Source organism: Blennius ocellaris (genome assembly GCF_963422515.1).
Source record: "Blennius ocellaris genome assembly, chromosome: 4".
NCBI lineage: Eukaryota > Metazoa > Chordata > Actinopteri > Blenniiformes > Blenniidae > Blennius > Blennius ocellaris.
In genome coordinates this window covers 14476569-14499667 of record NC_137653.1, presented here as the reverse complement: position 1 = coordinate 14499667, position 23099 = coordinate 14476569, and the positions used below count along the sequence as shown (strand labels likewise).

Genomic DNA, 23099 nt, shown 5'->3' with positions numbered 1-23099 from the left:
AAAATTAGTTGTTTTTATGTGAGCTTTTTTCTCCTTTTTGAAATTTGGCTTTACATCTCTATGCCTCCATATCCTTTTAAATCAATGGATTTTCCCTCCGCCTTATTTTCTCCCTCTGGTTCGCGCCTTCAGTAAACTCTCTCACACTTCACTGCCCACAGCAACCATGCAAGGCGAGAGCCTGCTCTAACAGCTGCAAATCCTATTTAGTTTAAGTCATATTGAATTATGCATTCAACTGAGGCAGAGCCATCGCTACATTTAGGCAGGCATGGCTCTCTGCTGATGTGAATGCACACGTGGGCTGAATACTGTATGTTTGTGTGTCTGAAGGTTGGACCCGAGGTCAGAATCTTTGTGCTGGTTTTGTGTGTCTGACCTTTCCTCTTGTCTGCGCAGGTGAGTTCTCCTTGTGTCGTGTTAACAATGGAGGATGTCAGGACCTGTGTCTGCTGACCTCAGAGGGAAGAGTCAACTGCAGCTGTCGGGGTGACAGGAAACTTTTGGAAGACAACACCTGCATAGGTAATACAAAAACAGCACTGACAAAACAAAGACAAGACTGGATTCAAAACTTTGTCTAGATAGTAGGGAGGTAATTATGTAAAAATAAAAACTAATTTGTTAGAAACAGTATTTTATAACAGATCACAAACTGCTCTAAACATCAGGAGTTATGTATCAATTCAATCCAGCGAACAGTAATAACCAGACAAACCTAAATGTATTGTGAATGTAATATTAGTGGTGCGGAATGAACCATCTCAAGCATCCAAAAGATTGAAGCATTTTGCCCATTTTTATTTTTTTTTTAATTTTCCCCCGCATTACGGGACTTACCTGTCCTCTGGAGATTAAGAAACTTTGAAGGTTGCAGCCCCTGAATTGCCACAGTTAGTATTTTTAGTGGTCTGTGCTGGCCTTTAAAACGGCACTGGTGGTTTTCCTCGGTACTCAAACTTCTGAAGGATTCTGTCAGCGATCAAGGCTGAACTCAAAAGCAGACTCATCCACAGGTGTAGAGGTTCCACCAGGTTTTGACAAAGACAGAAAGAGATCTAACAGACTTCCCCACACACTTCCTCTCTTAACCTAGTCACCTTTGATTCACCCTTTGTCTTGATAAAAACAAGATTGGGGCAATGTTGAGGCCATTCATCGACAGCTGTGGCCATGACGCGATAACTCGGAATGGAAGTTTATTTTGCCGTGAACCATTTGCTCTGGTCGACTTTTTGAACATTATAATGAGTCTGAAACGGCACCGAAAATCTTCTCATGGTTCATCAGCTTGGGGTCTGAGTGCCTTTTTGTGTCCTTTTCAGCACTCAACACGACATGCAACAACATTGACGAGTTTGAGTGTGGGAACGGAGACTGTGTCAACTACACTCTGACTTGTGATGGCATGGCTCACTGCAAGGACAAGTCTGATGAAAAGCAGTCCTACTGTGGTGAGTGGACTCGTTTTCTCTGTCAATACCCTCTCAGCCAAATTCTTCTTGTTGATATTTGTAATTGGAATCCATGTTGTCTGGTTCACAGCCAACCGAGTATGTAAGAAAGGTTACCGACGATGTGTGAATGGCCGCTGTGTGAGGCACAGCTCTTGGTGCAACGGGCAGGATGACTGTGGGGACAATTCTGATGAACTCTTCTGTAACAGTGAGTCCAGTCAGATACCTTCCTCCTCATTGGTTAATCCTAAATGCCCGGTATTTTAAAAAAACACCATTTCTTCCTCCTTGTCTCAGCCACACTGTGCTCAGTTGATCAGTTCCAGTGCAGGGACGGCAGCTGCATTACCAACTCTAGCAAGTGCAACCAGAAAGTGGACTGCGAGGACGCCAGCGATGAGATGAACTGCAGTGAGTTGAAATCTATCGTCTCCATCAGAATAATTGAACTCGACGCAACAGTCAACACTTTGCCCCGAGGCTGTGGTTTGAAGTTGTGCTGTTCTCTTTGTTAAGCTGCCACTGACTGTTCCAGTTACTTCCACCTGGGAGTGAAGGGAGTGACATTTCAGAAGTGCGAGTTCACCACACTCTGCTATGCACCTTCATGGCTCTGTGACGGAGCAAACGACTGCGGAGACTTCTCAGATGAAAGAAATTGCCCAGGTATTTTAATAACATCTCAGAGCCAAAAGTACATGAAGTGTTGGGGGGGGGGGTAATTTTTTCTTCACAAATGCATTAGAGCAAGAATACCTATTTGAATTTTGCCAAAAGGAAGAAAAACAAAAAACAAAAACAATGAATGTTTTCATGCATTAGATTATCGTTCAGTATTTGATTCTCCTTGAAGAGGATTACAATGTAAATTAAATTTGTTCTTCATTCTGGATAAACCTTTTGATTTTTGTCTCTTAAACCCACCATATTTCTTGCATTCTGCCAGGGAGTGGAAAAACAAAGTGCCCCACGCCCTTCTTTGCCTGTCCCAGTGGACGTTGCATCCCTATGAGCTGGACTTGTGATAAGGAGAACGACTGTGAAAACGGTGCAGACGAGGCTCACTGCGGTAAGTTCAGATACCAGAGGCCAGCGCAGCAGACCATCACCTTTTGTTGGTGCCTGCGTCATTCACTTTATGTTTTCTCTCCGGTCGTCCAGACAAGTTCTGCTCAGCCACCCAGTTCGAGTGTGGAAACCACCGCTGCATTCCCACCCGGTGGGTGTGCGATGGAGCGGACGACTGTGGTGATGGCAGTGACGAGGACACCAAGTGCAGTGAGTGTTCTGCACAAACTGTTAGTCGAATCCACTGAATGGGAAACTGTTATTGATACATTCATGAGGACAGAAGTTAATTCTGCAGGGAGATAAACCCAGCCTGGAATTATTGAACATGTAAGAGTGTCTGGGGTTATATTTTGATACCCTCTGCTTTATAGTAGAGATTATCAAAGTATTGGAAGATGAGCCCTTCCGCTCACATAGCTTGAACGGTGTTGCATAATTTTGTAATTCAATGCTGGACTCCCTAATGTATTTTACCTTAAATATTATTATTCTAAAAAAATTGGTTATCATAGGAAGTAATAAAAAAGTCAAAAATCCTGCTGGGAAAGGGCAGACTGCAGTCACCCTTAAGCTCCTCCAGAGGAAGCCTTTAAGAACTGCTGGATCAGAGGCTTGACATTTCTCATGCATTCATATCTAGAGTCACATTCTTTAGTGCCACAGCAACTCAAACAATGCTATTCGTACAAAAACTTGCCGTTGAATTACTCTGAAAGATGCACTAAACAACAGATCACTAACAGGCATGATTACCTCTGTTTGAATATGTATTTCCACCACAGAGGCTAAAACCTGTAGTCCGGAGGCTTTCCAGTGCCCCGGGTCACACATGTGCATCCCTCAACGGTGGAAGTGCGACGGTGACAAAGACTGTCCGGATGGAGCTGACGAGAGCGTCAAAGCTGGCTGTGGTGAGTGGAAAATAAACAAACATTTAGAAATACATAAGGTTTGACAACTTCAGTGGTCTGATTTTAACAAAGCGAAGCACTTTCCAAATTTACTGCTTGATAATTTGCACAGATAAACCTGTGTTTCATACAAAGATGTTGTACTGACTTAACTTATGATATATATCATTAATTAAAGTCTCTCAGTTTTCACAAATATTCAACACTCTTTTAGCACATTTTCATGTTTTGGCTGTCAAACTGTCAGAAAATGTGCAATAAGTGGGTGATTTAGCTCCTTTTTCTGAGATGACTGCTGCTTTACCTGGTCTTCAGTATTACTGTGAGTTTTCTGGAGTACAAAGAGACGCATGTTTAAAATGTTTTGCGTACTGGTGATTAGATGGTTTATTCCAGAAGTCTTAAGGTCCATATTACTGATTAATACATGGGTGTCTTATGGTATTTTATTTTATTTGTTTTACTTTTAACAACAGGATTTATGGTTGTATCATGTGCACATGCCAAATCTAGTCAGTAGCTACAGGATATAAATATAAGTTTGAACCGATTAACAAACCAGTGCACCACATCCCCTGACTTGTAAAAGTCAGTCATCTGTGTAGGGTGAAGGAAAATACACTACTGGGGACGTCCTGACAACTAATAAACGAGTGATTAATTTAATTATTTACGTACTTAAAGTCTGATTTGAAATGTATGTAAATCTAGACAATTTTACTGTTTTGAAGAGATAGTCTATCGCATACAGTAAGACCTGCTATAGAGAAGTGAACAAAGAAACAAATCCACCCTTACATGTGGGGCACACCGTGCATCTACTGTTCAGCCTTAAAAGAACAAGAAAACACAATTTCATGACTTGAAACATGTCGCCACGCCTCATTTTAAGACCAATATCCTGTACTTTTACTGTTTTAAAAGCATCGAGAATACAGCACCCTGTCATTCTGAATCTAGTAAAGACGTGCAGTGTGATTAGTACCACTTACCTTGTAAGATAAAGACACGAAGAAGATATATGCTTCAACACGTGATCATCAAAGAAGATTGTGTGATTCTCTCACCAAATATTTTTATGGCCTCAGTTTTCAACAACACATGCAGCAACGACGAGTTCATGTGCCAGAACCGGCAGTGTATCCCCAAGCACTTTGTGTGTGACCACGACAACGACTGCAGCGACGGCTCCGATGAGTCCCAGGAGTGTGGTAAGTGGACCGGTGACCTCTCGGTCCTGACAGGGGCAGTTTGAAAAGCTGTGTCCTCCTCCTGCTCTCTATTGTTTATAACAATTAGAGCTTTTTCTCACTGCCAGAGTATCCGACGTGTGGACCCAACGAGTTCCGCTGCGCTAACGGTCGCTGTCTCATTCAAAGTTCGTGGGAGTGCGATGGAGACTTTGACTGCCATGATCACTCAGATGAAGCACCAAAAAATCTACACTGCCTTGGACCAGGTGAGATGCCCACAGACACACCTTTGGATTTAACTTTTCAGACAGTTCTTTTTTAGATCTCATTCTCATAAAGTAGCCTGAGTGCATGATGAGGTAAAAAATAAAAAAATGCAGCTCGACGAAGAAGCGAGATACCAGTATAGCATAAATACAGCATGGCCATCATCATACACAAGGCTCACACATTACAGGTATTTTCTATCAAATGTGACTATATTTCTAAACAGAAAGAGGAATAGTATACCAATACCAGTGAACTAAACTGTCAACAGTTGAAAAACGGTTGTGAAATTGTGTCTGATTTTCTCGTTTTTGTTTCACATTTCATTACTTGATTTGATGGAACAGAGAAGAAATGCAATGACACTGCGTACACCTGCAATAATGGAAACTGCATCAATGAGACATTGCTCTGTGACCATAAAGACGACTGCGGCGATGGCTCCGATGAGCTGAATTGCTTTATTAATGAATGCCTGAACAGCAAACTGAGTGGCTGCTCGCAGCTCTGTGAAGACCTGAAAATAGGATTCAAGGTAAGGAAACAACGTGAAGTCGTGTTCTGATTTCACGAGTAATCGATAAGTAAATGCAGCAGCGTGGACTGTGGCTTTACCTGCTCTGTGCTCCGCTCTCCCGCAGTGTCGATGCCACCCTGGCTTCCGTCTAAAGGATGATGGAAAGACGTGTGTCGACATAGATGAATGCACAAGCACTTATCCCTGCACGCAGCGCTGCATCAACACACATGGCAGTTTCCACTGTCTGTGTGTGGAGGGTTTCCAGCTTAGCCCCGAGAACCCCACAATATGCAAATCCACTTCGGGTAAGAAACATGACAGATTAATAACATCCAGTAAAGTGTTTAAAATAAATCCACTCATATATGATGTCTGCCTCCCTGCAGATGAGGAACCTTTCCTCATCTTTGCCAACCGGTATTACCTGAGGAAGCTCAATTTAGATGGCTCGAACTACACTTTACTCAAACAGGTGAGGCCTTGCAGTTCTTTTGATGTGCTTGGAAAAATCCTGCAGCCCATCATGCAGGGCTTTTGTTGTCATCTCAACACTAATGCCGCTCCTGTGGTTTGACAGGGCTTGAATAATGCCGTGGCTCTGGATTTCGACATCCGCGAGCAGATGATTTATTGGACAGATGTTACCACTCAGGGCAGCATGATCCGGCGCATGCACATCAATGGCAGCGATGTTCAGGTCAGTGTGGCAGTGTGTCTTGTCTGAAGAAGATAAGGGTACGGTAAAATATTCACATAAAACATGATGAAAGCCACATTTAAAACAAATCTTCAATCTTCAATCTTCATGATTGAGTTTGTGCATGTGCAAAAAGCCTGAGGAGACAAAGTTAGATCCTTCATCGTGAGAGAGAACCAGAAAGTTCACACTCCTTATTTCTTTGTCAGGTTCTGCACCGCACATCCCTCAGCAACCCAGATGGTCTCGCAGTCGACTGGGTGGGAGGAAACCTGTACTGGTGTGATAAGGGACGGGACACTATCGAGGTGTCTAAACTCAACGGAGCGTACCGGACAGTTCTGGTCAACAGTGGCCTGAGGGAGCCTCGTGCTGTGGCTGTGGATGTACGCTATGGGTAAGAGTCAAATTACCAGACTTTTTAAAAACACCAAATAACACAAAATTGTATTGTTGATAGATGGGAGATGTTTCACTCCCTGTGAATTTCTAATTGTGGCTTTATCAGATTGGTTCATATAACTGACCCAGGATGTCCTAAACAGATACTTGTACTGGTCTGACTGGGGGGACACCCCCCACATTGGGAGGGTTGGAATGGATGGCACCAACAGGAGTGTCATCGTCGAGGATAAGATCACCTGGCCTAACGGTCTGACGCTAGACTTTGTCAATGACCGCATCTACTGGGCTGATGCACGGGAAGACTACATTGCATTTGCAAGCCTGGATGGAACCAACAGACACATAGGTATAACACTCACACACAATAAAGTGTCTTCATGCACCTTCATAGTCGTTGCTTCAGGAATGAATGTGTTTCTTCCTGCACCCTCGCAGTTCTGACTCAGGACATCCCCCACATTTTTGCCATGACGCTGTTCGAGGAGTACGTGTACTGGACTGACTGGGAAACAAAGTCTATCAACAGAGCTCACAAGACGCAGGGGACCAACAAGACCCTGCTGATCAGCACCTTACACAGACCGATGGACATCCACATCTACCACCCATACCGTCAGCCTGAAGGTACAACTAAATCGCGTGTCATAGCAAACTCAGCGCAAAGAGTTCTCCCTGATTTTGTCATGATTTTTATTGCTCTCGTTGCCTTCTACTTCAGTGGCAGATCACCCGTGCCAGATAAACAATGGAGGCTGCAGCAACCTGTGCCTGCTCTCGCCTGGAGGGGGCTACAAGTGCGCATGTCCCACTAACTTCTACCTAGCTGCCGATGGCAGACAGTGTTTGTCCAACTGCACTGCAAGTCAGGTGAATAGCTTGAATCTTGGATTATTTTATGTGTCCAGGAAATATCAACAAAATAACTGTTTGTTTGTTGTTTTTTTTATCCTTCTGTATGTTCAGTTTGTTTGCAAAAATGACAAGTGCATTCCTTTCTGGTGGAAGTGTGACACTGAAGATGACTGTGGAGACCGCTCAGATGAGCCTGCAGACTGTCGTAAGGGAGATTAATAGGCCGACTGTATTAACTCTTGATTCATCACCGCTTAAAGACGCACTGTGTATACTCTTTGCAGCCGAGTTTAAGTGCAGACCGGGACAGTTCCAGTGTGGTACTGGAATCTGCACCAACCCGGCCTACATCTGTGACGGAGACAATGACTGTCAGGACAGCTCTGATGAAGCAAACTGCGGTACATTCACTGACATAGACTGAGCGATTACATTTATGTGGGAAAGTAATATGTCATTGACTCATTGTATTATTTATTTGTTTTCAGATATTCACGTGTGTTTGCCAAGTCAGTTTAAATGTAGTAACCCCAGCCGCTGCATCCCTGGTATCTTCCGCTGTAATGGACAGGACAACTGTGGAGAGGGAGAGGATGAGAAAGACTGTCGTAAGTCATCCAGCAATTACCCCCAGCTAAGTGCAGTGACAAAGCTGTTGATGTGACAAGGCACTTCCAAATATTCCAAGTGGGATCTATAATTTTGTTCTCAGAGAATCCATCAGTCCTCTGTAGAAACTCTGGCCAACTGAGAGTGGTGGGGTGCTCAAGGTGATAGATAGATAGATAGATAGATAGATAGATAGATAGATAGATAGATAGATAGATAGATAGATAGATAGATAGATAGATAGATAGACACACAAATTCACATCTCGTCAATTTAGAGAGACTGCTTTACCCTATATCTTTTCTTGTCTGCAAACTTTGTAAATTGAGTACCCAGAGAAAATCCACACATGCACAGAGAGAACATGCAAACTTCACATATGAAAGCCCCAAGCCAGGAATCGAATGGATACTGTATCTCAAATCTAATGAGCAGATAGAAGATTGCAAAACATTTTGATGCCCTGTCCATTTTGACCTTTCCTTTATTACGTTGCGCCATGGAACTGCCATGACATTTACTGCGGACATTCTTTCTCCACCAAGGGAGATTGTATGAACTTAAACCTTTTAACTGCAAGGCGATAAAAATTGCAAAATTGACATGTCATGTAATTCATTTCGCCTTTTGTGTGTTGCCAAGTCGTAATTTTTCTTAATGTAGAGTTATTTGACAAGAGTCTTTCTGTGCAGCGGAGGTAACGTGTGCGCCCAACCAGTTCCAGTGTGCCATCACGAAACGCTGCATCCCACGGGTGTGGGTATGTGACAGAGACAACGACTGTGTGGATGGATCAGATGAGCCTGCAAACTGCAGTAAGACGAGACTTTTCATTACGGCACTACACAGCACTGCCGTTCACCAGGAGCATCTCTGCTCTGGCTATTTTCCAGAACCAATTTTATTGCAGTGGAATTTATGTTGATGTTGAGTTGTGAATGTCAGCATCAAATGAAAACTGAAACTCGACTTTAAATGGAATTATTTAAACTTCTTGGTGTATGAGAGTTGACTGCTTTCGCTTAGTTTGCCATTATTCACCATGTCATTTGTTCAGGTGATCATTTTTAAATCAGAACTCACTCCAGTAACATCAATAAAATATGACACACAAATTGATGGTTTTGTGGAGAGTGAATAAAGCTGTATTGTCGTCATGTCTCCTGGCTTGATATTTAATCCACTAAATCCTCTTTGTTGCAGCTCAAATGACTTGCGGTGTGGATGAGTTCCGCTGCAAAGACTCGGGGCGCTGCATCCCGGCACGCTGGAAGTGTGATGGCGAGGACGACTGTGGCGATGCTTCAGATGAACCCAAGGAGGAGTGCGGTAAGGAGGGGGCTGCAGGAGTGTAAAAGGAAGCCTGTTAGAGGAGGGTGCATAACCCTGACGCCATCTGCTTGTGCACAGACGAGCGAACATGCGAGCCGTACCAGTTCCGCTGTAAAAACAACCGCTGTGTGCCGGGCCGCTGGCAGTGTGACTACGACAATGACTGTGGGGACAATTCGGATGAAGACAAGTGTGGTTGGTTCCTTTTCTGTTTTTCTTTATTTGTAAAGGAATGCTGCATGCTCACATAACCACAATTCTTACATTACAACGTTTATGAAGACAGTATTGTTTTATTAACATGTGAGCTCTGTGCGAAGCAGACTGTTGAAATGCAGCCCGTTGTAGTGGTAAGGTCTTTATCACCTGTCAGTGTTTGTCTCTTATATTTACTCAACTACACACATGGTTGAGGCTTGATTTCCTTTAAGTTAATTGGTTCTGTGGCCATTTGCACATCTCACGTCATCTCATGTCTATTTTGCATTTCACACTGGCCAGTGGCAGTAAGCCAAAGGTAGGTGTTGCCACAAATTTAAGATCATCCACAACCTCAGCTCCCCCAACCTGTTATGTCCCCCAACTCTTCTTTTCAAAACTCCACCTGCTCCTCTACCTCCTCCACCACACCAAGTGTACCACCCCCACCTGTGTGTCCACCAAGCCGAACCTGTCTTATGATTTATCAGTCTTTGTCTGTGTACGTCTGGCTCAGAGCACCTTTCCTTTTATCAGTGTACTCTTATTACCCGCTTTTCTCTTCTATTTCCATCCCTTTATTCTTCTCCTTGCTCCTTGCTTCTTTTCCCGGCCCTTCCTTAGTCTTCTGTCACCTTCCTAAGCCGTCTGTCCTCTGTCCTCAGTTCCTCGTCAGTGTTCAGAGAGCGAGTTTGCCTGCACAAATGGCCGTTGCATTGCTGGGCGCTGGAAGTGTGACGGAGACCACGATTGTGCTGATGGTTCAGATGAGGTATTGCTCCACTTTTTTCTCAAAATATTCTTGATGTGTGACGTTTGGGCAATAGCGTAAGAGCTCTTGTGTTTTGTGTCAGAATGGCTGTGATGTGAAGTGTGACAGCGATCACTTCCAGTGCAAAAATGGCCATTGCATTCCCATTCGTTGGCGCTGTGATGAAGATCCCGACTGCTTGGATGGCAGTGACGAGGAGAAGTGCGACAGTGGCGGTAAGATGCGTGCGATGGATCTTCTCCTGCACGTTTTGTGAAATGAAATATCGGAGTATTTCTTGAAAAGTGCCCGTTTCAGCTCATGTAACGGCTCTGTTCGTCTTGATTCAGTGGGTAGACATTGCCCCCTGGATGAATTTCAGTGCAACAACACTCTGTGTAAACCACTGGGCTGGAAGTGTGATGGCGAGGACGACTGCGGTGACAATTCTGATGAGAACCCAGAAGAGTGTGGTGAGATTGCTTTCCTTTCACCTGTGAACAGCATATCAGAGGGCATGATGCATCCTGATCTTCAATATCTCTCTCATATGATTTTGACTTTTAGTGAAATTCCAGTGTCCACCCACGAGGCAGTTCCGTTGTCATAACGACCGCGTGTGTCTGCATCTGTCAAAACGCTGTGATACTGTGGACAACTGTGGCGATGGAAGTGATGAACTCAACTGCCGTGAGTTGGTTTTTTGTAAACATGAAAAGTGACCAAGAGGAAGCAAATTTCTCAAACTTTGTAGTTTGTTTTAAGTCTTAGTAAAAAAAAAAATGCATCTACTTTTTCATCTAATGACATGAAGAATAACTTCTCTGTGACTCCTTTTCTTATTCTGAAGTGCCTCCCTTGACACCAGTATGTCAAAAGGATCACTTCCAGTGCTCCAATGGACGTTGCATCAGCTTCAATCTGCGCTGCAACTACTTCAATGACTGTGAGGACTACGGCTCTGATGAAATCAACTGCAACAAGAAAGGTGTGTTGTGCCACTGGGTTTTGGCATCATGACACCGTTCACTCCCCTGGTGTGACTGCATGATTGCTGTGTTTTGTCACCCGCAGACACGGTACTGAACTACTGCCGCAGTAACAGGACAGTGTGTGGCGATGGAGATGAGGCGCACTGTGTGGTGAACGGCACCGACTCCTTCTGCTCCTGCAAACCCGGCTTTCATTCCACTGGGCTCAACAGATGTGAAGGTACAGTTTAATCTCGCTTTTTATTTTCACGCTGCGGCTAGAAAGTTGCAGCAACCCTTGGAACTGTGTGTGATGTGTCCTGCACTGTTTTTTTGGGGGGGGGTTTTTGCAGATAAAAATGAGTGCGCACAGTTTGGAATGTGTTCTCACATCTGCAACAACACTAAGGGGTCCTACAAGTGCAGCTGCCACAAGTATTTCACCAGAATCAATGACACCTGCAAGGCTGACAGTGAGTAGCTGTGGTGTCACCAGTGTGTGTGTGTGTGTGTGTGTGTGTGTGTGTGTGTGTGTGTGTGTGTGTGTGTGTGTGTGTGTGTGTGTGTGTGTGTGTGTGTGTGTGTGTGTGTGTGTGTGTGTGTGTGTGTGTGTGTGTGTGTGTGTGTGTGTGTGTGTGTGTGTGCGCGCGCGCGCGTGCGTGCGTGTATACTCTGCTGTCGTTTATTCTTATGAAACTGTGTAGTTTTCCTCTTTTCCCTCCCTGACATCATTTCTCATGCGCCCCCAGCTCTGAGACAAGTGCTCTACATCGCGGATGACAATGAAATCCGCAGCCTGGATCCTTCCATGCCTAACTGGCGCTATGAGCAGGTCTTCCAGGGCGATGCCAGTGTTCGCATTGATGCCATGGATCTGCATGTGAAGACGAATCGCATGTACTGGACAAACTGGCACACGGGACGCATTTCTTCCTATGATCTGCCTTCTTCCACCTCCTCCCCGAATAGTGAACGTGAACGCCCCCAGAGTGACTCCAGGGTCATTCACCTTGATGTAAGTGTGTTTGTCTTTTGCTTTAAATGTTTGCTCTTTGTGTTTATGCAATCTCAAATGTCGAGCAAACCAATGTCCTTCTGTCTTTGGGTCTAGATTCCTGATCTGAAGATGCCGCGGGGCATCGCAGTGGACTGGGTGGCCGGGAACCTGTACTGGACTGATTCTGGCAGAGACGTCATCGAGGTGGCCCAGCTGAGCGGAGGACGCCACCGCAAAACCCTGATCTCTGGCATGATTGACGAGCCGTATGCAATCGTAGTTGATCCCCAGAGAGGGTGAGTTGGTCTCAGGAGAATGTGTGCAATGAAACAGAACCAATGAAAATGTTGGTGTAATTGTGGCAGCAGCTGTGATAAATGAAGCTTTTGATCTTCATTAATTAGGAGAATGTACTGGGCAGACTGGGGCAACCACCCTAAGATTGAAACAGCTGCTATGGATGGTACCATGAGGGAGATGCTGGTGGAAGAAAATATCCAATGGCCAACTGGTAAAGCCTTTGTTGTGTGACGTGTAGTAAAGTGCAAGTTGTCTTTTTCAACACCGCTCTCTTTTTGCGCAGGTCTGGCTGTGGATTATTTCAATGAGCGCCTGTACTGGGCGGACGCTAAACTGTCCTTGATCTGCAGCGTGAGGCTGAATGGCAGCGATCCGGTTGTGGCCGTGAACAGCATCAAAAACAGTTGAGTCGTCCATCACTGCAATAGGGCCATTGTACACAATAATAATCACATTTCTCAAGGCACAACTTGAGTCCGGTTGTTTTCCGTGTCATTGCTTCTACACAGAGCTCAATCACCCCTTCAGCATAGATATCTTTGAGGACGACATCTATGGTGTCACCTACATGAACAACCACGTCTTCCGGGTGAATAAGTTTGGCAAAGGGCCCATCGAGAACCTGACAACTGGAATGAACCATGCCACAGATGTTGTCTTGCACCACCGATACAAACAGCCTGAGAGTGAGTCAAGGAATATAGGATATAACTCTCAAAATGCAGTAAAACAAAAAAAAACATTTAGAACTGAGGGTGTAGATTGACCCTTCCTTGTTTTAATACTGGTTTTCTCTGACTCTCCATTAGTGACTAATCCCTGTGACAGAAAGAAATGTGAATGGCTGTGCCTGCTAAGCCCCAGTGGACCGGTCTGCACGTGTCCTAATGGACGAACACTGGACAATGGAACATGTGTAGAGCTGCCTACGCCGACCCTCTCTCCGATCTGTGAGCGAGCCAACGCTGAAACTACTCCTGTGTGCACGCAGTGACATTCATGGCTTTCTTTATGACTGAGGGATTTTATCGTTCCGCAGCTCCTCCCAGCGGTCCCTGCTTGGTCCAGTGTATGAACAGCGGCAGCTGTTTCCTAAATGCCCACAAGCAGCCCAAGTGTCGCTGCCAGCCTAATTATGGAGGAGACCGATGTGAGATTGATCAGTGCAGGGACTACTGCAAGAACGGAGGCACATGCACGCCTTCTCCAACTGGTGAGATATGGATACTGCACGTTTCAATAATTTACATAGAATGTTTCAGACAACAGCCTTTTTATTTTCAGTGTTTTACAATTAAATATATGTCAGTGTACACACGCTTGGATATGCTTCCATGCACTGTGAATTCATCATGCAAAGTTTAAAAAAAAAAAAAAGACAGTATTTTGGAAATGCAAGATAGGTGTGTTTAACTATTAACTGTGATTTAACAAAATATTGTATTAGTTAAAACAATGACTGCTGACAGAGGATGAGAGATTTAGAAGAACAAATCTCAAGGAGACATTCACATCATCGACTTAATCCTGTCGCAACACAACAGTTCAAAGCAACAGGATCACATGTTTCAGTTATTTCATGCAGCCCTGCGAACTATGCTGCTGAACAAATCATATTTCATTTCTTTCCTCCCGCAGGCTCGCCTACCTGTCGCTGCCTGGCAGGTTTTACAGGGCCAAATTGTAACCTGCACACTTGCAAGGATTACTGTAAGAATGAGGGCAATTGTACCGTCAGTGCTGGAAACCAGCCAACCTGCCGCTGTCACTCTGACTTCCTTGGCGACCGGTGTCAATACAGTGAGTGCTCCCACTATTGATCTGACAAGTTGAAAAATGTTGGGAGTCTCAATGGGACCAATTAAGGGACCCGGTGTTGAAATCAGATGTGCTTTCTGTATCGGATATAGACGTGCTTTTTCAATAAAACTTTCACTTGTGCTTGTGTGAGCAGGAAGCTGCGAAAACTACTGCTTGAACAAAGGTACATGCCTCCAGAGTGAAAACGGCTCCAAACTGTGTCGCTGTCAGCACCAGTACACTGGAAGCACATGTGAAATTGACAAATGTCACTACTGTCGTGACGGCGAATGTATCCCCAGGGACAGCTTTATGTCTACTGGGAGCTTCACCTGTCGGTAAGACTCACCGACATGTGACTGACTTCTCATCGAGGTCTCGTGCGAGCAGACTCATCGCTCATTGCTGCTCATTTTCTTTTTTCCATAGCTGCACAAATGGCAGAATCCAGCCCAGCTGTTACACCTGTGACACAAATGAGTATTGTGCAAATGGCCAGTGCTCCATAAACTCCATCACTCGCCTCCCGGAGTGCAGGTAAAAACCAGAGTGTTGATTTTCATATTGGTCAATGTTGATACAAAAAAAAATGTCTTTCACTATGTATGGTGTGGAAATATCTCTTCTTTTTTTTTCTTCCTCTTGTGTGTCTAGATGTTCCCCTGGCTGGGCAGGACATCGATGTGAGTCTGTGGCCAGCGGTAATGATAACCAAAGTTCAGGCGGACGTAAGTGGACACATCAAGACATCACTTACAAATGCTTTTTTTGCTGCTGTTGTTGTTGGCTGTTGTTGTTGGCTGTTGTAATCTTTGATGCAACGGCTTTATGTGGATACGTTTGTATGGTTCCAGGCACGGCTTCCATCGTGATCCCGGTGCTGCTGCTGCTGGTCCTGGTCCTTCTGGCTGTGGGTGCATTATTCTGGTATAAGAGAAGGATGAGAGGGTGAGTCGCAGCTACGCAGTGCACCATTCAAAACACGAGACAGTGAAAACCACTTTGTCTTTTTGTACTCTTTTCCCCCGTGTGGCCTTTTTAAGTCTTTCTTTTCTTTCTTGGGGCTCTACTTTGACCCTCTCCTCTGCTCCTCAGGTCTAGCCGGCACAGCAAAACCGGCTCCAGACGCTTGCGGTAACAGCTGCCAGGATTACACTTTTTCTCCATATACCCTGTTTGCATTCTGACGATTCTTCTTTATCTGTCGTTCCCTTAACCATAAGTCTTGATTGCCGTGCAGTGTTTGGTCCTGTGCTGAATGTTGCTCCATTTCTCTGATGTTCATGGGAGCTGGAGTCCACCGTATCCGTCCTCTTCAGTTTCCCTCCTCAGAGCAACTCCAGGGCAGATCTATTGAAAGGATGCACTGAATAGATCTGTCGGCATTCGCTATTAGCTGTAGATCTCCCATGCTGTCGTCCATCATATTGTGCCATATTGTACTGTGTCGTGAATTGTGCTGTGGAAGCGTCTCTCATACCGGGAGGTGGAGAGTCTGACAGCATTCTTCCAAGGTCAGATTGGAAAATGCTGCTTGAAAAATCCATCATTTACTGAGATGTAAATAGGCGATGCAGATCTCTATGATGTCCTCAAAAGGATGTAATCTGGGAAAAACGGTTCGTGAGCAAACAGTCACGATTCCACGTCCACTGTGTCTGGATCTGGCCGGCGCTCCATGAATGCTGGGTCTGTGTTGGTGCCTGTGCTCTAGCTTAGTGTTGATGGTGGTGAGACTCATGCAAGGCAAGGCCTCTTCCCTTCCTTTGTAATGTGGTTGTGTTCCTGCTCACGCTGCTCGGACTCCACGACTCTTGAGAAAAACAAACGGAGCGTAATTGTGGATTTTTTCCCCACCTCGTGTAGGGCCAAAGGCTTCCAGCACCAGAGGATGACCAACGGGGCGATGAATGTTGAGATTGGTAATCCTGCTTACAAGATCTACGAGGGCGAGCCTGACGACGATGCAGGGGAGCTGCTCGATGCAGACTTCACACTAGACCCAGACAAGGTAAAGAACGGACAAAATCAGGCATAATCACAACAAAAAAAAACTGAAGCCTATACTTTATGTAACGTTTTTTTTAATTTGACCTCCTTTCCAGCCAACCAACTTCACAAACCCCGTCTATGCCACCCTGTACATGGGAGCACACAATAGTCGCAATTCTTTGGCGAGCACCGACGAGAAGAAGGAATTGCTTTCACGTGGAGATGAGGAGCCTCTCGTGGACCCGCTGGCATAGACTGTCCATCCGTTGGCCTGGATCATCCAAACACACACGTCTTCTGCCTTTTGAAGTAAAATCAAACTTTAAAAAAAGAAAAAGAAAAAAAAATCGATAAAAAGCGTGAGAGAAAATTGATAAAAAGGGTGAACACTGTATAAAATGTACAAAAATGAAGGACTACTTTTGTATGTGATTGCAGTATTATATTTTGTTCTTTTGAGATTTCTCTGGTCAAAAACAAATAACATTTTCTATGAGAGATTTTTAATTTACACTTTGTCCCTTACCCTTTACCCAAATAGCCACTACCTCTGTGCAAAATGAAATGGAAACAAGAAAATCAGAAGAAAAGATGCTATCATTGGAGCAATTTTAATTTTTTATTTTTGTATGAATTGTATAGAAAAGAAAAAGACATTGTTCCATTTCACCAGTGCCAACTGTTTGTTGTTTGTGTTGACTTTGAGCGGGAAAGGCAAAACTCAAAGTTTTCTGAATTGGTGTATTCTGTTTGTCTTGCTGAGTTTCACAGCAAGGTAATGTGAGGCCGGTTCGTGATAGCACCGTTTGTGTATAGCACATGTAAAATGTCAATACCAGGTGGCAACTACAGTATTTCCACTTTTTTTTTTTTGTTGCTCAGAGAACAATGTTTATGAAATGATTGTTTTGTCTTCCTTGCACAGAATATCACATTTCTCGGTATAGCGTAGACTGTCAGCTTTACACTGTGAGCTGTAAAGCAGATTTTGGGTTTCATCGCGTAAACAGCCGGAGTTCATGTGTTGCTGACGTGAGAGGGTGAAAGGGGGGGTGGTGTGTGAAGTTGGAAAGAGAGAAAATTGGTTATGGGTCAAACATTCCAGACAAAGTGAGGAATGGAGGCTAGTGATGGTCGGGGTGACGGCCATCGCTGCAGACACAAGTGCTGTCCGCACTCTAGTGGTCTGTCGTCAGAGTCTTCCTCCCGAGGGACAAAAAAGTAGGCTGCAATTAATAGTAAAATGTGAGGAAGGAAAAGATTTAGCTGGCTCTTTTTTTTTTTCTTTCACTTCTCCCGTCCTTTTTCTTCTTTTTCTTTATCTGCGGAAACCAGATCATGCCTGGCTTTGTGAGTAAATATGTCCTTCTGCCTTTAGAGGATCAAAGTCTGTATGTGGACAGTTTTGTATTGGCTCAGTCTTAAGTGCATTATGTTCATCTGGTCCTTAGCATTTCTCGGTTCTTTTCTGGAGCTCTCTTTGGTCTCTTATTTTCGTCTGTGCCCTGCTGCTGCTAATGCTACCGATTCTGGTCGCTCTGACACGTCCTTACGCTCAGCCTCTGTCCCAAAATGCTGCTTCTGTCAGAAATGTGTCAGCCATATCTTAGTGCATGTGAAAAGTAACACAAGTCTTCAATGTAACGACAATAACAAGTTTTTATTTTGCTTACCTGTCAGCGAGTGTTATTTTAAGCTGTTGTATATGTTTCGTCTTTAATTGAGAGAGAAGTACAATCATTTTACGTAAAGAACATTTTTGCAAAATCATATGTGCATTTCTGTTTTGATTAGGTTCTTTTTGTTGTTTTTTTAATGAAAAATGACACATAGCTTTTATAGTACACAATGCATGGAGGCTCAGACTTTCTTCTGGAAAGAGAATAATGTTTAATTTTTGCTGGAGTACTTTACAAACTAAATAACAGATATTGTTATAAATAAAATTTTGAAAATTGTACAGAAAACAAACCACTGTCTTTTGTTTACAATAAACCGTGATGAGTCTAAGTGAATTGATGCTCCGTGCAGGGGAGATTACGGTGTGGCAGTGGAGTAGAGCTGTTGCCACACATACAGAAGGCTCATGGTCCAAGCCGGAATTTGCATGTTCTCCAGGGGGGCATCATGCCCCCCCCCCCCCCATGACAAAATCCCTTCCATGATCCCAAGATGCAGTTGGTAGATTAATCAGTGAGTCTCATGTCCAGTCAAGACTTTAAAAATTCCTGAAAGTCAGCTCTTCGTTGAAGTAGGCATGCAGTGTGTTAACATGAACACAACGCTATAGTACTTTGAGAAACTCTCCAAGTGGCTCAGTTGGATAAAGCAATATAAAAAAATACATGGGGTTCTGTAGGTTACAGATCTACTGTTCTGTAGGTTACCATGATAATGACACCGTCTGTGTGAACATGTGATGACTGTTGATCAAATGTCTCTGCAATCTTGCACTTCTACACAAATCATTTTTCAAAATTGTACAAAAAAAAAAAGCAATCTACCAGAATAAAATGAGAAAATACTGTGATGAGCCTGCATTGGTTAATGACATCTTTTATTAGAGTGGATCACCTGCAGGATACACATCAAAATCAGACGCAAATGTCAATCTAACACTGATGTGTACCGAAAGAAAATAAAAATCAACAAACGCTGAAGATATTCTTCAAGGAAGAAGTTTATGTTTAATCTATGATTAGAACCTGTGTCGCAAAACAAACTTTCAGACAACTTGAACTCATCATATCAGATAAGGGTTCAGGGACCACATGCAGGCCAATTTAATCTTGAGTTATTCAGTAACACAACAGTATAATAGCTTCTCAATCACAACCACTCCAAATGCAGGACAGTCTAATGAAGATAGCTTTTCTAAAACCCTAAAGATCAAGTTCCAAAGAAAAATCATTGAAATAAAGTCATTTTTCTGTCTACTACTGTCACAAAAATAAACCGAAAACAGCAGTTACTTTTTCTTTTTTTTCTTTGTAATGTACACTTTATGTTTACCCCAATTGATTTTAGAATCAACACAGCCATGACTTCAAGTGTCAAAAACCAACATATATAGTAGCATTTCTGTTTGGATTTAAAACTGGAATGGACATTCTCTCAAAGTCTTTACTCGATGCCTTTGGCCTTCAACTCCCCTTTGACTCTCGTCAAGTAGTCAGGGTCGGGATACCCATACCTGTGGGGGGAAAAAAACAAACAAAAAATACTTATCAGGGTTAAATTAGGTAGTAATAATAAAACATTCAAGTACACTCTAAACAGAACTAAAACAACAGAGGGGTTTTGTTTCTGTACCCTAGCGCTCCTCCTGTCGGTGATGTCTTGTGGTGAATATCATTCCAGGTCACTTGGTTTTCTCTCCCAGTCATTCTGGACGTTCCAACAGTGAAAATGAGCTTCTGGTCAAACGCTCTTTTTAGCAGACGGAGCACTTCTCGTCCCTCCTTGTTATCTGGGAGGTATGCTTGTCTATTAAGACTGGAGTACCACTCTCCAGGGTTGGGGTGTTTGTCCTATAAAAGAAGAAAAAAAAGAGGCAAGATAAATACAATCTAATTAAACAGACATGCAATCCAGTAAATTACGTTTTTTTTTTTTGGGGGGGGGGGGGGTTTACCGTCTGAATTCCGCTTGGAATATGATAGGTGATCTCTATGGTTTTACAGCCTGGGAAACCAGGGAGGGATGAGGAAGTCATTGTCCACGTCATGGATCCTTCTGGCTGGTCTCCTTCAATCGTACCATAGACCTCTCTGCACACGGAACAAACATGCCCCATGCTTTCCTCTGCCTGTTGCAGGCAAACCTGGCAAAATTCATGTTTGCACTTCAGCCGTTTCTTGTCTTTAAACGTGTCTTTACATATTGGACATTCGTCTTCTGCGTCATCCGCTGCTGCCTCCGATCCTGAAGCGGCCTCAGATCCCTCAGTCATCTGAAAATCCACTGAGCTCCCTTCAAACTCGAAACCACCATTCGTGTTCTTCACCAAGCTCTGGTTTGGCCTCATGGCGATCTTCTGGTACAGACGGAGAAGAGCTCTGATGGCGTGGCTCTCCATGGAGATGTTTCCAACATTGTTGTAGATAGCCCGAATGTTGACTTTGCCTGGGGCAGCGACTTCGTCCATCAAATCCACATTAAACTTAGCTTTGATGTTGTCTATCTTCTCGAGGAAAGAAGTCCTCAGCAACTTCCAGTGGCTCTCCTCTATGCTCAGACCTTCCACAGCAAGAGAGTCGTCGATGGTCATCGCAATCGTCATTGGCGCGTCTTGAGGTGGTCTCTCATAAACGGGTGCTCTTGTTGGTTGGTCTGCATTTATGAACTCACTCACAGAATCACAACTGGCGGGGGGCCCGCATACAACCAGTTGGTCAGAGACTAAATAAAGCAAAAGCTTTTGATCTTCTTTCATGACGACATTCAGCGCATCATTCCACCGTTCTGAATCAACCAACTTGAGAGGAGTAACTGAGTTCTCCATTTTCATTGACCGGGCCAGGGTTACGAACTCATTGAAAGCATTCTGTGGGTCTCCACCTTTCTCCTTCGCTTCAAATGACACCTTCACGTTTTCTTCCATCTCGACTTTGTTCGCTCTCTTTATTTGCTCAAGTTCCTTCCCGTAAGTTTGGGTCATATACCAGTAACGACTCACTGGAAGGATACCAGAAACCTCATTTTCTGCTGGTTGCCCTTGGGCTTCTGGTCGCTCGCTACATACTCTACACACTGGGAGAGAAAGATTCATTGAAGCATCTTCCGGATGCTCATCTTCCGGCTGTTCATCTTCCGGCTGTTCATCTACCGCTGACGGCGTCAGGCAAATAGATGAGATGGTTGCAGCAGCTTTAGTTTTCTTGTCCATCAGCGTGTGTCCATGCAGCTTCTGAATCTGAGTCACGCCTTAAAGAGGAAACGAGGACAAAAGTAAAAAGGCGTCACAAAGTAAGCCGAGGGCAACACATGAAGTCAAAAAGAAGTGGTGCGGTACCTAGAGCTGGTTGAAGCTTTATCAGGAACGTTTTATCGTTAAAGGCCTTCACCACTTTGCAGTCTGTCTTTTTTTCGAATTTGTTGAACCAAGATTGGAGCTCACGCTCAACACTTGTCTCGAGTTTCTTAGGTCTTTTAGAGCTCGACCACTTTAAGGAGAGAGTGAGCAGCACCTCCTCTTCATCCTGCAGCGAAACTAAAGCCTAACGTGAAGACATGGGAGTGAAAATCTTTATCACACAACCCTGATTTCAAAATAAAATATTTATATGATAAGATAAATAAAATATCTTTGTCCTTCACTGTAAAAGAAACTCAAAATAATTTTACACTCTGCTCTAGTAATATTGAAAAGCATATTAACCAGATGCTGAAGACATGTCCAGGATAATATCAACATTCGCAGTGAAACATAAACGAGTCATTTGGTGCCTCTTGACAAAGCGAAAGAAGAAACTCCTGGATTCCCTTTATAGAGTTTATTGAGGATGTGGAGTGTGACCTTCAACATACAGATGGACAAACTCTAGTGTAAACTACCCCCCCCCTCTCTCTTTTCTTTTTATGTTTTTGTCTTTTCTGTTTTTATCCCCTCTGGCCTTAAGAGTGGGGTTCTATTTGCAAACTTGTTTGCTTTTTTAATCTGTGCAAATAAAAAAAACGAAAACAATAAAGGTCTTTAAAAAAAAAAAAAAAAAAAAAGGAGAGCGAAAGAAGAAACTTAACAGAGACCAGTCCAGTCGTGTCCTGATCCTCACACATTAGGCCAAAATAAACATCATTCTAATGAAATCCTCCACACACACAAAAAAAGAGTTGGAATAATGTTAAACTGTAGAGACATCGCCTTCTAAATGTCCTAAGAGTTTCATACTTTCTCTTTCTCTTTCCAAAACCCAGGGAGGCCTGCCATTAAATAATCTGGTGGATTAATCATGTCGTACTTACCGCAACAGGAGGGTCCTGGCTTTTACTCTGAACAAGACATGAAATATGACGACTTTAGCCCACGAGATACGATATTTTGAAAGCAACACGTTAACACACGAACAGATCAGACAACACTGTGACAGTTCAATTACTGAATGTTACTCACGTCCATGGACTCCTCGTCGATGTCGCTTGACATTTGGAATCTTCTTCCTTAAACAAGAAGGTGAAAACCGTTGAACACGACGACGGGAGAGAGTTTCAGGTCGAAACGAGCGGCGAGTTGAACCTTCGTTTGGATACAAAGTAACAGCGAGTTGCGTCGTTTCAAGCAACTTTTACCTTCACAACGCGACCTTCGTTCACGGATTATGTTTCCATTTCAACTTTCAACACGAATTCCCGTCAAAAAGCCTTGGTGACGCATTTAAACTTACCGACTGCGGCAGGTCGCTCGGTGGGAATAGAAAGTGAAAGTGTGTTTCCCTGTTACTGTTATTAAGGCACCAGCAGCTCCTCCCTCACTGACAGTTTAAACTCCAGCGTGTCAAACCTGCGGTCCGCGGGCCCAGACCGGTCCTGCAGTGGCCATTCCAGTGTGCTGAGGCTATAATTCCCAAAGGAACCCCCCTGAAAAAACTTTTTTTTTTTTTTTAATAATCTGAAAACAACCAAACAGGTCAGAAAGTGAAAATTAAAAAAAGAAAAAGAAAAAAAGAAAAGTGAACCATTGAAACCACACAAATGGTTCACGAGTAGAATTAAAGAAAGAATACAAATATTTAAAATAATAAAATCTGTGGAGCCTCTAAAGGTACATGTTGGAAAAA

At 43.7% G+C, this 23099-nt stretch overlaps 2 protein-coding genes across 5 annotated transcripts in view; one reads left to right on the top strand and one right to left on the bottom strand.

Annotated features, from left to right (window-relative positions):
* The window catches only part of LOC308129298 (low-density lipoprotein receptor-related protein 1-like), an 88413-nt gene extending 70132 nt beyond the window's left edge, over nt 1-18281 (top strand). Inside the window, exons 46-90 of the mRNA XM_080495177.1 lie at nt 400-525; nt 1326-1454; nt 1546-1665; nt 1755-1868; nt 1974-2123; nt 2404-2526; nt 2619-2735; nt 3311-3439; nt 4528-4650; nt 4758-4898; nt 5247-5434; nt 5541-5724; nt 5806-5891; nt 5997-6116; nt 6326-6513; nt 6662-6867; nt 6957-7145; nt 7240-7388; nt 7485-7578; nt 7658-7774; nt 7862-7981; nt 8675-8797; nt 9186-9311; nt 9393-9509; nt 10178-10284; nt 10367-10499; nt 10614-10736; nt 10831-10953; nt 11114-11251; nt 11338-11475; nt 11588-11707; nt 11984-12249; nt 12346-12527; nt 12636-12742; nt 12815-12934; nt 13041-13217; nt 13341-13481; nt 13571-13744; nt 14170-14331; nt 14486-14669; nt 14761-14868; nt 14986-15059; nt 15186-15279; nt 16198-16342; nt 16437-18281. Of these exons, the coding sequence (XP_080351303.1) occupies nt 400-525; nt 1326-1454; nt 1546-1665; nt 1755-1868; nt 1974-2123; nt 2404-2526; nt 2619-2735; nt 3311-3439; nt 4528-4650; nt 4758-4898; nt 5247-5434; nt 5541-5724; nt 5806-5891; nt 5997-6116; nt 6326-6513; nt 6662-6867; nt 6957-7145; nt 7240-7388; nt 7485-7578; nt 7658-7774; nt 7862-7981; nt 8675-8797; nt 9186-9311; nt 9393-9509; nt 10178-10284; nt 10367-10499; nt 10614-10736; nt 10831-10953; nt 11114-11251; nt 11338-11475; nt 11588-11707; nt 11984-12249; nt 12346-12527; nt 12636-12742; nt 12815-12934; nt 13041-13217; nt 13341-13481; nt 13571-13744; nt 14170-14331; nt 14486-14669; nt 14761-14868; nt 14986-15059; nt 15186-15279; nt 16198-16342; nt 16437-16577 (6236 nt within the window). The 3' untranslated portion in view covers nt 16578-18281. The remainder of the gene's footprint in view (nt 1-399; nt 526-1325; nt 1455-1545; nt 1666-1754; nt 1869-1973; nt 2124-2403; nt 2527-2618; nt 2736-3310; nt 3440-4527; nt 4651-4757; nt 4899-5246; nt 5435-5540; nt 5725-5805; nt 5892-5996; nt 6117-6325; nt 6514-6661; nt 6868-6956; nt 7146-7239; nt 7389-7484; nt 7579-7657; nt 7775-7861; nt 7982-8674; nt 8798-9185; nt 9312-9392; nt 9510-10177; nt 10285-10366; nt 10500-10613; nt 10737-10830; nt 10954-11113; nt 11252-11337; nt 11476-11587; nt 11708-11983; nt 12250-12345; nt 12528-12635; nt 12743-12814; nt 12935-13040; nt 13218-13340; nt 13482-13570; nt 13745-14169; nt 14332-14485; nt 14670-14760; nt 14869-14985; nt 15060-15185; nt 15280-16197; nt 16343-16436) is intronic.
* Nucleotides 18282-18863: 582 nt separating this feature from the next.
* On the bottom strand, nt 18864-22785 carry LOC308129299 (uncharacterized protein). Of its 4 annotated transcripts, none has more exons than XM_080495180.1 (7): nt 22707-22785; nt 22436-22482; nt 22288-22314; nt 21338-21524; nt 19958-21249; nt 19636-19853; nt 18864-19516 (listed from the first exon to the last, which is right to left on the bottom strand). In XM_080495180.1, the coding sequence occupies exons 2-7, from the start codon at nt 22466-22468 to the stop codon at nt 19447-19449; spliced, it is 1827 nt and encodes a 608-aa protein (XP_080351306.1). In that variant the 5' UTR covers nt 22469-22482; nt 22707-22785; the 3' UTR covers nt 18864-19446. The 4 variants fall into 4 exon arrangements, with proteins under 4 accessions (XP_080351306.1, XP_080351304.1, XP_080351305.1 ...); XM_080495178.1 differs by having other exon boundaries at nt 21338-21542; nt 22707-22784; XM_080495179.1 differs by having other exon boundaries at nt 21338-21542; nt 22612-22725.
* Nucleotides 22786-23099: the final 314 nt, after the last annotated feature.

Bases quoted from the DNA above. Each gene is read 5' to 3' on its own strand.
- LOC308129299 (XM_080495178.1), bottom strand. From the start codon at position 22,468: ATGTCAAGCGACATCGACGAGGAGTCCATGGAC. The intron at 22,315-22,435 runs GTGAGTAACATT...TGTCTTGTTCAG, and splicing joins TCGACGAGGAGTCCATGGAC to AGTAAAAGCCAGGACCCTCC. The intron at 19,854-19,957 runs GTAAACCCCCCC...CTTCTTTTATAG, and splicing joins TTCCAAGCGGAATTCAGACG to GACAAACACCCCAACCCTGG.